This window comes from Heptranchias perlo, chromosome 14, assembly GCF_035084215.1.
Source record: "Heptranchias perlo isolate sHepPer1 chromosome 14, sHepPer1.hap1, whole genome shotgun sequence".
Classification (NCBI taxonomy): Eukaryota; Metazoa; Chordata; class Chondrichthyes; order Hexanchiformes; family Hexanchidae; genus Heptranchias; species Heptranchias perlo.
The window spans coordinates 537,135-555,199 of record NC_090338.1 but is presented as its reverse complement, the minus strand read 5'-3'; the positions used below and the strand labels follow the sequence as shown (position 1 = coordinate 555,199).

The window sequence follows — 18,065 nt, the reverse complement described above, 5'->3', positions numbered from 1 at the left end:
GGAGTAGTTTACAGGCCCCCGAACAGTAACAATACCATTGGACAGAGTATTAATCATGAAATAATAGGAGCTTGTAACAAAGGTAATGCAATAATCGTGGGGCACTTTAAACTTCATATAGACTGGGCAAATCAAATCGGCAAAGGTAGTTTGGAGGATGAGTTCATGGAATGCATTCGAGACAGTTTCCTAGAGCAATGCGTCATGGAACCAACCAGGGAACAGGCTATTTTAGATCTTGTATTGTTTCATAGAATCATAGAATTATAGAAAATCTACAGCACGGAAGGAGGCCATTCGGCCCATCGTGTCCGCGCCAGCTGAGACACGAGCCACTCAGCCGAATCCCACTTCCCTGCATTTGGTCCGTAGCCCTGCAGGTCACAGCTCTTCAGATGCAAAGGTGCCTAAAGACCAATCTAAAATATGTGGCATCTAAACTGACACATGATGTTTGCGACAGGAAAAAGTGAGAAAAGATGATTCACAATGGCATGACAAAGCTCGAAGCAAGTCGCATCCAGTTAGTCAAAGAAAAGAGTCCAAAGTAAATCAGGAAAGATCAGCCCTTGTGATGTCGTGTGTGGGAAATATCCCTGAACAAATCAGAGCTCGGTCACGTGAGAGCCTTAAACCTGTATTCATTGGAGCTGAATCATTGGCTGTCGTCATCAGCAATGATGGAGAAACTATCATTATCACCGTGGCTAACTTAACTGTATCTTATCCATGCTGTAACTGACCTCCCACTGCCCAGAAACAAAAATACATAAATACACCCACAATACACCATGTCACTAGCAAAGAGAGTTTGTTTTTGAAATTGTGTTTATTGCCCTCCCATTAAATGACCAACCAGCCCACACACTTTTCATTACTTTGGAAAATTTACAATGGGTTAGTTAATGGAATAATGGTGTTTGCTCAGCACTACAGGCAATGGAAAGAAATGAAACGGCCACTTCATGTTATTCATTATTTAAAAAGCAACGTGTTCAAAATATAGCTGCAATTAACCTGCCGCTGAAATAATATAACACAGACACCATTGAGTTGAATTAATTGCCATCACATTCAGCTGGAAGCAGGAAGGTGCAGACGGAGACCTTTTATGGGAACTAATTCAGTTTGAGAGTAATTAAATCGGCAGTACTTATATACAGTTAATGGTGTTCTTCATAATCAGCAGCTCCTGTGGATCTGCGATTTGAATCCATTGTGATTTTGAGATTTTAAAATGTGTGTGTGTCTATCTGATTGACATGATGTGGAGATGCCGGTGATGGACTATAACCTGGTGTTGTGTGACTCCTTACATTTATCTGATTGACCACAGCGATTTCATACAGTACTGCCTCTCTGAGTCAGCTTCCTTTACAGGTGACAGATCTGAAATCCTCACAGGTCTGGGTGAAAATAATGTTTTTTTTTATTCGTTCACGGGATGTGGGGGTCCCTGACGAGGCCGGCATTTATTGCCCATCCCTAATTGTCCTTGAGAAGGTGGTGGTGAGCCGCCTTCTTGAACCGCTGCAGTCCGTGTGGTGAAGGTTCTCCCACAGTGCTGTTAGGAAGGGAGTTCCAGGATTTTGACCCAGCGATGATGAAGGAACGGCGATATATTTCCAAGTCGGGATGGTGTGTGACTTGGAGGGGAACGTGCAGGTGGTGTTGTTCCCATGTGCCTGCTGCCCTTGTCCTTCTAGGTGGTAGAGGTCGCGGGTTTGGGAGGTGCTGTCGAAGAAGCCTTGGCGAGTTGCTGCAGTGCATCCTGTGGATGGTACACACTGCAGCCACTGTGCGCCGATGGTGAAGGGAGTGAATGTTTCGGGTGGTGGATGGGGTGCCAATCAAGCGGGCTGCTTTGTCCTGGATGGTGTTGAGCTTCTTGAGTGTTGTTGGAGCTGCACTCATCCAGGCAAGTGGAGAGTATTCCATCACACTCCTGACTTGTGCCTTGTAGATGGTGGAAAGGCTTTGGGGAGTCAGGAGGTGAGTCACTCGCCACAGAATACCCAGCCTCTGACCTGCTCTTGCAGTCACAATATTTATATGGCTGGCCCAGTTATGTTTCTGGTCAATGGTGACCCCCAGGATGTTGATGGTGGGGGATTCGGCGATGGTAATGCCATTGAAAATCAAGGGGAGGTAGTTAGACTCTCTCTTGTTGGAGATGGTCATTGCCTGGCACTTATCTGGTGCGAATGTTATTTGCCACTTATCAGCCCAAGCCTGGATGTTGTCCAGGTCTTGCTGCATGTGGGCACGGACTGCTTCATTATCTGAGGGGTTGTGAATGGAACTGAACACTGTGCAATCATCAGCGAACATCTCCATTTCTGACCTTATGATGGAGGGAAGGTCATTGATGAAGCAGCTGAAGATGGTTGGGCCTAGGACACTGCCCTGAGCAACTCCTGCAGCAATGTCCTGGGGCTGAGATGATTGGTCTCCAACAACCACTACCATCTTCCTTTGTGCTAGTTATGACTCCAGCCACTGGAGAGTTTTCCCCCGATTCCCATTGACTTCAATTTTACTCGGGCTCCTTGGTGCCACACTCGGTCAAACGCTGCCTTGATGTCAAGGGCAGTCACTCTCACCTCACCTCTGGAATTCAGCTCTTTTGTCCATGTTTGGACCAAGGCTGTAATGAGGCCTGGAGCCGAGTGGTCCTGGCGGAACCCAAACGTCAGTGAGCAGGTTATTGGTGAGTAAGTGCCGCTTGATAGCACTGTCGACGACACCTTCCATCACTTTGCTGATGATTGAGAGTAGACTGATGGGGCGGTAATTGGCCGGATTAGATTTGTCCTGCTTTTTGTGGACAGGACATACCTGGGCAATTTTCCACATTGTCGGGTAGATGCCAGTGTTGTAGCTGTACTGGAACAGCTTGGCTAGAGGCGCAGCTAGTTCTGGAGCACAAGTCTTCAGCACTACAGCCGGGATGTTGTCGGGGCCCATAGCCTTTGCTGTATCCAGTGCACTCAGCCGTTTCTTGATATCATGTGGAGTAAATCGAATTGGCTGATGACTGGCTTCTGTGATGGTGGGGATATCGGGAGGAGGCTGAGATGGATCATCCACTCGGCACTTCTGGCTGAAGATGGTTGCAAACACTTCAGCCTTGTCTTTTGCACTCACGTGCTGGACTCCGCCATCATTGAGGATGGGGATGTTTACAGAACCTCCTCCTCCCGTTAGTTGTTTAATTGTCCACCACCATTCAAGACTGGATGTGGCAGGACTGCAGAGCTACATGTTGGAACATCAAATGTACAAACCAGAATTGAGTTCTGTGGTCACTCTGGCTGTTTCCAACAATTGTGAGATGCCTTCCTGCACTCTATCTCAATCCCTCCTGCAAACTATATTAACGAGTTATTTGGGTCGTGAAAGATTGATGAAATAATTTTATTTTTCAGTCTTTATAAGAATATAAGAACATAAGAAATAGGAGCAGGAGTAGACCATTCGGCCCCTCGAGCCTGCTCCCCCATTCAATCAGATCATGGCTGATCTTCGACCTCAACTCCACTTTCCCGCCCGATCCCCATATCCCTCGATTCCCCGAGAGTCCAAAAATCTATCGATCTCGGCCTTGAATATCCTCAGTGACTCAGCATCAAGTCTTTGTTCATGATTTTAGCACAAACAGCAGAGAGTTTCTCGTGTTTCACTAACCAGAAGATTCCTACACCCCCTCTCTACACCCCCCCAAATCCATCTCTACCCCCACCCCCATCTCTACCCCCCCACACCCATCTCTACCCCCCCCCACCCATCTCTACACCCCCCCACCCATCTCTACCCCCCACGTCAATCTCTACCCCCCACACCCATCTCTACCCCCCCACACCCATCTCTACCCCCACACCCATCTCTACCCCCACACCCATCTCTACCCCCCACACCCATCTCTACCCCCCACACTGATCTCTACCCCACCCCCCCTCACATCCATCTCTACTCCTTCCTATATTGAAACTCACTGACCACGGCCCCCTCAATCATTCCCCTCCCAGGACTGAATCTCTTAACACATAAAAACATGGGAAATAGGAGCACGAGTAGGCCATTCGGCCCCTCGAGCCTGCCCCGCCATTTAATAAGATCATGGCTGATCTTTGACCTCAACTCCACTTTCCTGCCCGATCCCCATATCCCTTGATTCCCCGACAGTCCAAAAATCTATCGATCTCAGCCTTGAATATTTTCAATGACTGAGCATCCACAGCCCCCTGGGGTAGAGAATTCCGAAGATTCACAACCCTCTGAGTGAAGAAATTCTTCCGAAGACCATGCCCCCTAGTTCTAGACTCTCCTGCCGGGGGAAACATCCTCTCAGGATCGACCCTGTCAAACCCTCTCAGAGTGAGATCACTTCTCATTCTCCGAAACTCAGTGCTGTTGCTCATGATTTGGATTCACTGAGGGGCCTGGAGAATGTGTGAGTGAGAGAGAGAGAGAGAGAGTAAGAGTGAGTGAGAGAGAGAGTGTAACAGTGAGTGAGTGAGAGAGTGTAACAGTGAGTGAGTGAGAGAGTAAGAGTGAGTGAGAGAGAGAGTAACAGTGAGTGAGAGAGTGTAACAGTGAGTGAGTGAGAGAGTGTAACAGTGAGTGAGTGAGAGAGTAAGAGTGAGTGAGAGAGAGAGTAACAGTGAGTGAGAGAGTGTAACAGTGAGTGAGTGAGAGAGTAACAGTGAGTGAGAGAGAGTAACAGTGAGTGAGTGAGAGAGTAACAGTGAGTGAGAGAGAGTAAGTGAGTGAGTGAGAGAGTGTAACAGTGAGTGAGTGAGAGAGTAACAGTGAGTGAGAGAGAATAACAGTGAGTGAGAGAGAGAGTAACAGTGAATGAGTGTGAGAGAGTAACTGAATAAGTAACGGGGTGAGTTACTGAGAGGGCGTGGGAGTGAGTGAGTCAATCAGTGAGTGAGTGAGAGAAAGTGTGATTGAGTGATTGTGTAAAAGACTGAGTGAGGGAGTGATTGTGAATCACTGACACACACTCACTGACTTACACCCCAGTAAGTGAGTGTGTGTGAATATGAAAGAGCGTGTCAGTGAGAGTGCGTCAGGGTGTGTGTCAGTGAGTGGGTGTGTGTCAGTGAGTGGGTGTGTGTCAGTGAGTGGGTGTGTGTCAGTGAGAGTGCGTCAGGGTGTGTGTCAGTGAGTGGGTGTGTGTCAGTGAGTGGGTGTGTGTCAGTGAGTGGGTGTGAGTGAACGTCAGAGAATGTCAGTGAGTGAGTGAATGAACATAGAAACATAGAAAATAGGAGCAAGAGTAGGCCATTCGGCCCTTCGGGTCTGCTCCGCCATTCAAAATAATCATGGCTGATCGTCTAACTCAGTACCCTGTTCCTGCTTTTTCCCCATATCCCTTGATCCCTTTAGCATTAAGAAATATATCTATCTCCTTCTTGAATACATCTAATGACTTGGCCTCCACTGCCTTCTGTGGTAGAGAATTCCACAGGTTCACCACCCTCTGAGTGAAGAAATTTCTCCTCATCTCGGTTCTAATGGCATACCCCGTATCCTGAGACTGCGACCCCTCGTTCTGGACTCCCCATCCATCAGGAACATCCTCCCTGCATCTAGTCTGTCCAGTCCTGTTAGAATTTTATATGTTTCGATGAGATCCCCTCTCATTCTTCTAAACTCTACTGAATATAGGCCTAGTCGACCCAATCTCTCCTCATACGTCAGTCCTGCCATGCCAGGAATCAGTCTGGTAAACCTTCGTTGCACTCCCTCCATGGCAAGGACATCCTTCCTCAGATAAGGAGACCAAAACTGCACACAATACTCCAGATGTGGTCTCACCAAGGCCCTGTATAACTGCAGTAAAACATCCCTGCTCCTGTACTCAAATCCTCTTGCAATGAAGGCCAACATACCATTCGCCTTCCTAACTGCTTGCTGCACCTGAATGCTCAATTTCAGTGGCTGGTGTACAAGGACACCCAGGTCTCGTTGCACCTCCCCTTTTCCCAATCTATCACCATTCAGATAATAATCTGTCTTTCTGTTTTTACAACCAAAGTGGATAACCTCACATTTATCCACATTATACTGCATCTGCCATGTTCTTGCCCACTCACCCAACTTGTCTAAATCACATTGGAGCCTCTTTGCATCCTCCTCACAGCTCACATTCCACCCCAGCTTTGTGTCGTCTGCAAACTTGGAAATGTTACATTCAGTTCCCTCATCCAAATCATTGATATATATTGTGAATAGCTGGGGCCCAAGCACTGATCCCTGCGATATCCCACTAGTCACTGCCTGCCACCCGGAAAAAGACCCGTTTATTCCTACTCTCTGTTTCCTGTCTGTCAAACTGGAGGCCTGTGACCAGCGGTGTGCCTCAGGGATCGGTGCTGGGTCCGCTGTTATTTGTTATTTATATTAATGATTTGGATGAGAATTTAGGAGGCATGGTTAGTAAGTTTGCAGATGACACCAAGATTGGTGGCATTGTGGACAGTGAAGAAGGTTATCTAGGATTGCAACAGGATCTTGATAAATTGGGCCAGTGGGCCGATGAATGGCAGATGGAGTTTAATTTAGATAAATGTGAGGTGATGCATTTTGGTAGATCGAATCGGGCCAGGACCTACTCCGTTAATGGTAGGGCGTTGGGGAGAGTTATAGAACAAAGAGATCTAGGAGTACAGGTTCATAGCTCCTTGAAAGTGGAGTCACAGGTGGATAGGGTGGTGAAGAAGGCATTCAGCATGCTTGGTTTCATTGGTCAGAACATTGAATACAGGAGTTGGGATGTCTTGTTGAAGTTGTACAAGACATTAGTAAGGCCACACTTGGAATACTGTGTACAGTTCTGGTCACCCTATTATAGAAGGGATATTATTAAACTAGAAAGAGTGCAGAAAAGATTTACTAGGATGCTACCGGGACTTGATGGTTTGACTTATAGGGAGAGGTTGGATAGGCTGAGACTTTTTTCCCTGGAGAGTAGGAGGTTAAGGGGTGATCTTATAGAAGTCTATAAAATAATGAGGGGCATAGATAAGGTAGATAGTCAAAATCTTTTCCCAAAGGTAGGGGAGTCTATAACGAGGAGGCATAGATTTAAGGTGAGAGGGGAGAGATACAAAAGGGTCCAGAGGGGCAATTTTTTCACTCAAAGGGTGGTGAGTGTCTGGAACGAGCTGCCAGAGGCAGTAGTAGAGGCGGGTACAATTTTGTCTTTTAAAAAGCATTTGGACAGTTACATGGGTAAGATGGGTATAGAGGGATATGGGCCAAGTGCAGGCAATTGGGACTAGCTTAGTGGTATAAACTGGGCGACATGGACATGTTGGGCCGAAGGGCCTGTTTCCATGTTGTAAACTTCTATGATTCTATGATTCTATAACCAATTCTCAATCCATGCCAGTATATTCCCCCCAATCCCATGTGCTTTAATTTTGCACACTAACCTCTTGTGTGGGACCTTATCAAATGCCTCTGAAAATCCAAATACACCACATCCACTGGTTCTCCCCTATCTATTCTACTAGTTACATCCTCAAAAAACTCCAGTAGATTTGTTAAGCATGATTTCCCTTTCATAAACCCATGCTGACTTTGTCCAATCCCGTTAATGCCCTCCAAGTGTTCTGTTCTCACATCTTTTATAATAGACTCTAGCATTTTCCCCATTACTGATGTTAGGCTAACTGGTCTGTAATTCCCTGTTTTTTCTCTCCCTCCTTTTTTAAATAGTGGGGTTACATTTGCCACCTTCCAATCTGTAGGAACTGTTCCAGAGTCTATAGAATTTTGGAAGATGATCACCAATGCATCCACTATTTCCAGGGCCACTTCCTTTCGTACTCTGGGATGTTGATTATCAGGCCCTGGGGATTTGTCAGCCTTTAGCCCCATTAATTTCCCGAGCACTATTTTTTTACTAATACTGGTTTCCTTCAGTTCCTCCCTCTCACTAGACCCTTGGTTCCCTAACATTTCTGGGAGGTTATTTGTGTCCTCCTTTGTGAAGACAGAAACAAAGTATGTGTTTAATTGTTCTGCCATTTCTTTGTTCCCCATTATAATTTCCCCCATTTCTGACTGTAAGGGACCTACATTTGTCTTCACTAATCTTTTTCTCTTGACATATTTATAGAAGCTTTTACAGTCAGTTTTTATGTTCCCTGCTAGTTTACTCTCATACTCTATTTTTCCCCTCTTAATCAATCTCTTTGTCCTCCTTTGCTGAATTCTGAACTGCTCCCAATCCTCAGGTTTGCTGCTTTTTCTGGTAATTTTATATGTCTCCTCTTTGGATCTAATACTATCCCTAATTTCTTTTGTAAGCCATGGTTGAGCCACCTTTCCTGTTTTATTTTTGCACCAGACAAGAATGAATAATTGTTGTAATTCCTGCACACGTTCTTTAAATATTAGCCATTGCCTATCCACCGTCATCCCTTTTAGTAAAGTTTCCCAATCTATCATAGCCAACTCACACCTCATACTTTCGTAATTTCCTTTATTTAGATTCAGGACTCTAGTTTCGGATTCAACTCCTTCACTCTCCATCTTAATGAGGAATTCTATCATGTTATGGTCGCTCTTCCCTAAGGGACCCCGCACAAGAAGATTGTTAATTAATCCTTTCTCATTGCACAATACCCAGTCTAGGATCGCCTGTTCTCTAGTTGGTTCCTCAACATATTGGTCTAGAAAACCATCACGTACACACTCCAGGAATTCCTCCCCCACAGTATTATTGCTAATTTGGTTTGACCAATCTATGTGCAGATTAAAGTCACCCATGATTATAGTTGTACCCTTCTTGCATGCATCTCTAATTTCCTGTTTAATGCCCTCCCCTACATCTCCACTACTGTTTGGGGGCCTATAGACAACCCCCACCAACGTTTTCTGCCCCTTGGTGTTTCTTAGCTCCACCCATACAGATTCCACATCGTGATTTTCCGAGCCAATATCCTTCCTCACTATTGCATTGATTTCCTCCTTTACTAACAACGCTACCCCACCTCCTTTCCCTTTTTTCCTGTCCTTCCTAAATATTGAATACCCCTGGATGTTCAGTTCCCATCCTTGGTCACCCTGCAGCCATGTCTCCGTAATCGCAACTATATCATAACCGTCAATATCTATCTGCGCTGTTAATTCATCGACCTTATTGCGAATGCTCCGCGCATTAAGACACAATGCCTTTAGACTTGTTTTTTTAAGATTGCTAGTCATCTTAGTTTTATTTTGCACTATGGCCCTATTTGTTTTTCGCCCTTGTTTTCTCTGCCTTCCACTATTGCTTCTTCCCTTTCTGTCTTTTGTTTCTATCCTTGTTTCCCCCTCCTCTGTCTCCCTGCTCAGGTTCCCATCCCCCTGCCATTCTAGTTTAAACCTTCCCCAACAGCACCAGCAAACACCCCCGCGAGGACATCGGTCCCGGTCCTGCTCGGGTGTAACCCGTCCCGCTTGTACAGGTCCCACCTTCCCCAGAATCGGTCCCAATGTCCCAGGAATCTAAATCCCTCCCTCCTACACCATCCCTGCAGCCGCGCATTCATCCAGTCTATTCTCCTGTTCCTATACTCACTAGCACGTGGCACCGGTAGTAATCCTGAGATCACTACCTTTGAAGTCCTGCTTTTTAATTTATCTCCAACTCCTTAAATTCACCTTGCAGGACCTCATCCCTTTTTTTACCTATGTCGTTGGTACCGATATGGACCATGACTACTGGCTGTTCACCCTCCCCCTCCAGAATGCCCTGCAGCCGCTCCGTGACATCCTTGACCCCAGCACCAGGGAGGCAACATACCATCCTGGAGTCACGTTTGCGGCCGCAGAAACGCCTATCTGTTCCCCTTACAATTGAATCCCCTATCACTATAGCCCTGCCACTCTTCTTCCTCCCCTCCTGTGCAGCAGAGCCATCCGTGGTGCCCCGAACCTGGCTCTTGCTGCTTTCCCCTGATAAGCCATCTCCCCCAACAGTATCCAAAGCGGTATATCTGTTTGAGAGGGAGATGGCCCCAGGGGACTCCTCCTCTACCTGCCTCCTCCTTTTACTCTGCTTGGTGGTCACCCATTTCCTTTCTGCCTGCGTAATCTTTACCTGCACACATGGTCACCAGGGACACCTGTAGTGTCCGTGACTTCCCACATCGTGCAGGAAGAGCATCTCACGGGTGCGAGCTCTGCTGCCATGACTTGCCTTAGATTAAGCTCGTTAGTTACTCCCTTTAAGAACATAAGAACATAAGAAATAGGAGCAGGAGTAGGCCAATTGGCCCCTCGAGCCTGCTCCGCCATTCAATAAGATCATGTCTGATCTGATCCTAACCTCAAATCTAAAATCATGTCCAATTTCCTGCCCGCTCCCCGTAACCCCTAATTCCCTTTACTTCCAGGAAACTGTCGATTTCTGTTTTAAATGTATTTAATGATGTAGCTTCCACAGCTTCCTGGGGCAGCAAATTCCACAGACCCACCACCCTCTGAGTGAAGAAGTTTCTCCTCATCTCAGTTAGAGTCATAGAGTCATAGAGTTATACAGCACGGATAGAGGCCCTTCGGCCCATCGTGTCCGCGCCGGCCATCAAGCCCAGTCTAATCTAATCCCATATTCCAGCATTTGGTCCGTAGCCTTGTATGCTATGGCATTTCAAGTGCTCATCCAAATGCTTCTTGAATGTTGTGAGGGTTCCTGCCTCCACAACCCTCTCAGGCAGTGAGTTCCAGACTCCAACCACCCTCTGGGTGAAAAAGTTCTTCCTCAAATCCCCTCTAAACCTCCCGCCTTTTACCTTGAATCTATGCCCCCTTGTTATAGAACCCTCAACGAAGGGAAAAAGCTCCTTAGTATCCATCCTATCTATGCCCCTCATAATTTTGTACACCTCAATCATGTCCCCCCTCAGCCTCCTCTGCTCCAAGGAAAACAAACCCAATCTTCCCAGTCTCTCTTCATAGCTGAAGCGCTCCAGCCCTGGTAACATCCTGGTGAATCTCCTCTGCACCCTCTCCAAAGCGATCACATCCTTCCTGTAGTGTGGCGACCAGAACTGCACACAGTACTCCAGCTGTGGCCTAACCAGTGTTTTATACAGCTCCATCATAACCTCCTTGCTCTTATATTCTATGCCTCGGCTAATAAAGGCAAGTATCCCATATGCCTTCTTTACCACCTTATCTACCTGTTCCGCCGCCTTCAGGGATCTGTGAACTTGCACACCAAGATCCCTCTGACCCTCTGTCTTGCCTAGGGTCCTCCCATTCATTGTGTATTCCCTTGCCTTGTTAGTCCCTCCAAAGTGCATCACCTCGCACTTTTCCGGGTTAAATTCCATTTGCCACTGTTCTGCCCATCTGACCAACCCATCTATATCGTCCTGCAGACTGAGGCTATCCTCCTCGCTATTTACCACCCTACCAATTTTTGTATCATCAGCGAACTTACTGATCATACCTTTTACATTCATATCCAAGTCGTTAATGTAGACCACAAACAGCAAGGGCCCCAGCACAGATCCCTGTGGTACCCCACTGGCCACAGGCTTCCAGTCACAAAAACAACCTTCGACCATCACCCTCTGCCTTCTGCCACTAAGCCAGTTTTGTATCCAAAGTGCCAAGGCACCCTGGACTCCATGGGCTCGTACCTTCTTGACCAGTCTCCTGTCAAGTTTTGAAAGAGCAGCCCCTTATTCTAAGATTATGCCCCCTAGTTCTAGTTTCACCCATCCTTGGGAACATCCTTACCGCATCCACCCGATCAAGCCCCTTCACAATCTTATATGTTTCAATAAGATCGCCTCTCATTCTTCTGAACTCCAATGAGTAGAGTCCCAATCTACTCAACCTCTCCTCATATGTCCACCCCCTCATCCCCGGGATTAACCGAGTGAACCTTCTTTGTACTGCCTCGAGAGCAAATATGTCTTTTCTTAAGTATGGACACCAAAACTGTATGCAGTATTCCAGGTGCGGTCTCACCAATACCTTATATAACTGCAGCAATACCTCCCTGTTTTTATATTTTATCCCCCGAGCAATAAAAGCCAACATTCCGTTGGCCTTCTTGATCACCTGCTGCACCTGCAAACTAACTTTTTGATTTTCTTGCACTAAGACCCCCAGATCCCTTTGTACTGCAGTACTTTCCAGTTTCTCGCCATTGAGATAATTAATTACTCTTAATTTAGAGAATGTTAACTGCACCAGGACATTGATTCACTAAAAACACTACTTGCTGTCGGAGCTGCAGACCTTACCTTTCTTTTCACTTTAGTTACTGTCGAATAGTGGAAATACTCACCTGACCCTACTTACCAATCAGGTGCCTCCCCTGTGTCACGTCCCTTTCTGATTCCCGACGTCACTTCGCAGCTCCCTCTGCTCCGAAATCTCACCTTTTTCTGGGACGCTCCCTCTGCTCTGATCAGCTCCTCTCAGCTGTGAGTGAGTGGGTCAGTGAGAGAGTGTGAGAGTGCCAGTGAGTGTCAATGAGTGAATGTGTTGATGAGAGTGTGTCAGTGAGTGAGTGTGAGAGTTAGTGAATGTGTTAATGAGTGTATCAGTGAGTGAGTGTGTCAATGTGTGTGTCAGTGAGTGAGTGTGTCAGTGAGTGAGTGTGAGAGTGAGTGAGTGTGAGAGTGAGTGAGAGTGTCAATGAGTGAATGTGTTAATGAGAGTGTGTCAGTGAGTGAGTGTGTCAATGTGTGTGTCAGTGAGTGAGTGTGTCAGTGAGTGAGTGTGAGAGTGAATGAGTGTGAGAGTGCCAGTGAGAGTGTCAATGAGTGAATGTGTTAATGAGAGTGTTTCAGTGAGTGAGTGTGATAGTGAGTGTGAGTGAGTGCGTGTGAGAGTGCCAGTGAGAGTGTCAATGAGTGAATGTGTTAATGGGAGTGTGTCAGTGAGTGAGTGTGTCAATGTGTGTGTCAGTGAGTGAGTGTGTCAGTGAGTGAGTGTGAGAGTGAGTGAGTGTGTCAGTGAGTGAGTGTGTCAATGAGTGAGTGTGTCAATGTGTGTGTCAGTGAGTGAGTGTGTCAGTGAGTGATAATAAGTTTTAATCCAGGGGACCTGTCGCAGGCTCTGATCTCCCCCTGCCCCCTGTCATGGTTGAGGTGAGAGGATGAGATGAGATTTAATTCTTACGACTCACGAGTTCAGATATTAAACTCGATCTCGTGCAGCTAAAGCAGGAAAAGCTGATCCCCGAGCTGTCACTCTGTGCGCAGACCGAACACTCGTGACTCACACCTTTGTTGTCACTTCCCCTTGTCTTATCTATCACATCATTTTATATTTATATTTAGATTATCTCTTGCAAATGCACCTTTTCACGTTCGTACATGTGTGGATTGGACACCAGACTAAGTATTATTTAGTATCATTGTCCAAATGAATCTTTGCTCAGAGCCACACAACAAAGACCCCGCCTCTTCCCCCACCATTCCCTGCCCCTTCCCCCGCCCCCCCGTCCCCCCGTTCCCCGCCCCCTCGTCCCCCGCCCCCCGTTCCCCCCGCCCCCCGTCCCCCCGGCCCCCGCCCCCCCGTTCCCCCCGTCCCCCCGTTCCCCCCGCCCCCCCCGTTCCCCCCGCCCCCCGTCCCCCGTTCCCCGCCCCCCGTTCCGCGCCCCCTTTCCCTTCGAGCTGTGATTGGGTGAGATTCTGATGTTAACCTGACACAGTGGAGGAAGTCATGGAGCCTCATCTCCAGACTCAGCCACCATTTGGACTTTTCTCCTCAGCCCAGTTTGAATTGTTTCCCAATGTGACTCCGTTGAATGATTATCCCTCATTTACGTTGCTCTCATGAAGCTGTTATTATAATTTTCCTGCTTCATTCCACCCATGGGACAAATGCCCTTTAACCAAACTAATGCTCCAGAACCTTCCCCTCAGAGACCTTTGTGCTGAATGATTTAAGAGTTGTCGACTTTGGCCATTCGATGCAGAAATCAAAGTAACTAATTGAAACTGTTCTCTCGCCCCACGGACTGGGGCTCTGAGGTGTGAGAAGTGACATTATCACCGGGGCCTGAGCCAAGAACATAAACAATTCCTCCTCTACAGCTTAATGAGCAGCCATTAGCTCAGCCGTTCCTCCCCAGCGTGGAGACATTACCCTGTTCCTGAGCAGCCTGGGGCTCCATAGTCTGTGGCCAAATCCCACAACCCAGCGTAATCTGATGGAACAGCTCGGATTCGAATCAGCAATTTCACCCAACATTTAGACAAAGTGCCAATAAATTATTTCTATTCAAGGCTTAGGCCCCGAGTATCTCAGGCCCCGAGTATCACAGACCCCGAGTATCACAGGCCCCGAGTATCACAGGCCCCGAGTATCACAGACCCCGAGTATCACAGGCCCCGAGTATCACAGACACCGAGTATCACAGACCCCGAGTATCACAGACCCCGAGTATCACAGGCCCCGAGTATCACAGGCCCCGAGTATCACAGGCCCCGAGTATCACAGGCCCCGAGTATCACAGGCCCCGAGTATCACAGACCCCGAGTATCACAGGCCCCGAGTATCACAGGCCCCGAGTATCACAGACCCCGAGTATCACAGGCCCCGAGTATCACAGGCCCCGAGTATCACAGGCCCCGAGTATCTCAGGCCCCAGACCCCGAGTATCACAGACCCCGAGTATCACAGGCACCGAGTATCACAGGCCCCGAGTATCACAGACCCCGAGTATCACAGACCCCGAGTATCACTGGCCCCGAGTATCACAGGCCCCGAGTATCACAGGCCCCGAGTATCACAGACCCCGAGTATCACAGACCCCGAGTATCACTGGCCCCGAGTATCACAGGCCCCGAGTATCACAGGCCCCGAGTATCACAGGCCCCGAGTATCACAGACCCCGAGTATCACTGGCCCCGAGTATCACAGACCCTGAGTATCACAGGCCCCGAGTATCACAGGCCCCGAGTATCACTGGCCCCGAGTATCACAGACCCCGAGTATCACAGCCACCGAGTATCACAGGCCCCGAGTATCACAGGCCCCAGACCCCGAGTATCACAGGCCCCGAGTATCACAGACCCCGAGTATCACAGGCCCCGAGTATCACAGGCCCCGAGTATCACAGGCCCCGAGTATCTCAGGCCCCAGACCCCGAGTATCACAGACCCCGAGTATCACAGCCCCCGAGTATCACAGACCCCGAGTATCACAGACCCCGAGTATCCCAGGCCCCGAGTATCACAGCCCCCGAGTATCACAGACCCCGAGTATCACAGGCCCCGAGTATCACAGACCCCGAGTATCACAGACCCCGAGTATCACAGGCCCCGAGTATCACAGACCCCGAGTATCACAGACCCCGAGTATCACAGGCCCCGAGTATCACAGACCCCGAGTATCTCAGGCCCCGAGTATCTCAGGCCCCGAGTATCCCAGGCCCCGAGTATCTCAGACCCCGAGTATCCCAGGCCCCGAGTATCTCAGGCCCCGAGTATCTCAGACCCCGAGTATCACAGACCCCGAGTATCTCAGGCCCCGAGTATCACAGGCCCCGAGTATCACAGGCCCCGAGTATCACAGGCCCCGAGTATCTCAGGCCCCGAGTATCTCAGGCCCCGAGTATCTCAGGCCCCGAGTATCACAGGCCCCGAGTATCACAGACCCCGAGTATCCCAGGCCCCGAGTATCTCAGGCCCCGAGTATCCCAGGCCCCGAGTATCACAGACCCCGAGTATCACAGACCCCGAGTATCCCAGGCCCCGAGTATCTCAGGCCCCGAGTATCACAGGCCCCGAGTATCACAGACCCCGAGTATCTCAGGCCCCGAGTATCACAGACCCCGAGTATCACAGGCCCCGAGTATCACAGACCCCGAGTATCACAGGCCCCGAGTATCACAGACCCCGAGTATCACAGGCCCCGAGTATCACAGACCCCGAGTATCTCAGGCCCCGGACCCCGAGTATCACAGACCCCGAGTATCACTGGCCCCGAGTATCACAGACCCCGAGTATCACAGGCCCCGAGTATCACAGACCCCGAGTATCACAGGCCCCAGACTCCGAGTATCACAGGCCCCGAGTATCTCAGGCCCCGGACCCCGAGTATCTCAGGCCCCGAGTATCTCAGGCCCCAGACCCCGAGTATCTCAGGCCCCGAGTATCACAGACCCCGAGTATCACAGACCCCGAGTATCACAGGCCCCGAGTATCACAGGCCCCGAGTATCACAGACCCCGAGTATCTCAGGCCCCAGACCCCGAGTATCTCAGGCCCCGAGTATCTCAGGCCCCAGATCCCGAGTATCACAGGCCCCGAGTATCACAGACCCCGAGTATCACAGGCCCCGAGTATCACAGGCCCCGAGTATCACAGGCCCCGAGTATCTCAGGCCCCGAGTATCACAGGCCCCGAGTATCACAGGCCCCGAGTATCACAGGCCCCGAGTATCACAGGCCCCGAGTATCACAGGCCCCGAGTATCACAGACCCCGAGTATCACAGACCCCGAGTATCACAGACACCGAGTATCACAGGCCCCGAGTATCACAGACCCCGAGTATCTCAGGCCCCGAGTATCTCAGCCCCCGAGTATCACAGCCCCCGAGTATCACAGGCCCCGAGTATCACAGCCCCCGAGTATCTCAGCCCCCGAGTATCACAGCCCCCGAGTATCTCAGCCCCCGAGTATCTCAGCCCCCGAGTATCACAGCCCCCGAGTATCTCAGCCCCCGAGTATCACAGACCCCGAGTATCACAGGCCCCGAGTATCACAGGCCCCGGACCCCGAGTATCACAGGCCCCGAGTATCACAGGCCCCGAGTATCACAGACCCCGAGTATCACAGGCCCCGAGTATCACAGACCCCGAGTATCACAGGCCCCGAGTATCACAGGCCCCGAGTATCACAGGCCCCGAGTATCACAGGCCCCGAGTATCACAGGCCCCGAGTATCACAGACCCCGAGTATCACAGGCCCCGAGTATCACAGACCCCGAGTATCACAGGCCCCGGACCCCGAGTATCACTGGCCCCGAGTATCTCAGCCCCCGAGTATCACAGACCCCGAGTATCACAGGCCCCGAGTATCACAGACCCCGAGTATCTCAGGCCCCGAGTATCTCAGGCCCCAGACCCCGAGTATCTCAGGCCCCGAGTATCACAGACCCCGAGTATCACAGCCCCCGAGTATCACAGGCCCCGAGTATCACAGACCCCGAGTATCACAGCCCCCGAGTATTACAGGCCCCGAGTATCACAGGCCCCGAGTATCACAGACCCCGAGTATCACAGGCCCCGAGTATCACAGACACCGAGTATCACAGGCCCCGAGTATCACAGACCCCGAGTATCTCAGGCCCCGAGTATCTCAGCCCCCGAGTATCACAGACCCCGAGTATCACAGGCCCCGAGTATCTCAGGCCCCGAGTATCTCAGCCCCCGAGTATCACAGACCCCGAGTATCACAGGCCCCGAGTATCTCAGGCCCCGAGTATCTCAGGCCCCGAGTATCACAGGCCCCGAGTATCACAGACCCCGAGTATCACAGACCCCGAGTATCACAGACCCCGAGTATCACAGACCCCGAGTATCTCAGCCCCCGTACTGCGGGTATCTGTAAGATGGGGACTAACAAACACTCATCGTCCACCAATCCACTGGAGCAGCAGGAGCGGCGAGGACCCGACCTGGGCGAGGCCGGGTTAAAAATATAAATTAAATAAAACTCAATAACACAATAACCCTAAAAATTAAGGTGAAAATAGACTAAATTAAAAAAGAATACATTTAAATTTAACCAATGAATTAAATCTGTTAAAAATAAGTTAAAAAGCCACCGGAGCCGTGGATAATAAGTCGGCCCCTTCGATACAGGCAGCGAACAAAACCCCGTCGAAGCACCTGCCCGCGACGGGGGCAAAGTGAGGACCCCCAGGACCGTCCTCCACAGCGAAGGGGTGAGCGGCCCCCCCGAGCGCCCCCCCCCCGAGCGGCCCCCCGAGAGGCCCCCCGAGAGGCCCCCCTGAGCGCCCCCCCCCGAGCGGCCCCCCCGAGCGGCCCCCCGAGCGCCCCCCCCCCCCCGAGCGGCCCCCCGAGC

The 18,065-nt window shown here is 49.9% G+C and overlaps 1 protein-coding gene across 1 annotated transcript; it reads left to right on the top strand.

The window, feature by feature from the left end:
• The first annotated feature begins 479 nt into the window (after positions 1–479).
• On the top strand, positions 480–17,682 carry LOC137332622 (uncharacterized). Its single transcript, XM_067996579.1, has 2 exons — positions 480–547; positions 14,259–17,682. The coding sequence occupies exons 1-2, from the start codon at positions 480–482 to the stop codon at positions 17,680–17,682; spliced, it is 3,492 nt and encodes a 1,163-aa protein (XP_067852680.1).
• Positions 17,683–18,065: the final 383 nt, after the last annotated feature.

Excerpts from the sequence above, each read along its gene's own strand:
- LOC137332622 (XM_067996579.1), top strand. The coding sequence starts at position 480 with ATGATTCACAATGGCATGACAAAGCTCGAAGCAAGTCGCATCCAGTTA. Across the intron at positions 548-14,258 it reads GTCAAAGAAAAGAGTCCAAA|GCTTAGGCCCCGAGTATCTC; the intron begins GTAAATCAGGAA and ends TTTCTATTCAAG.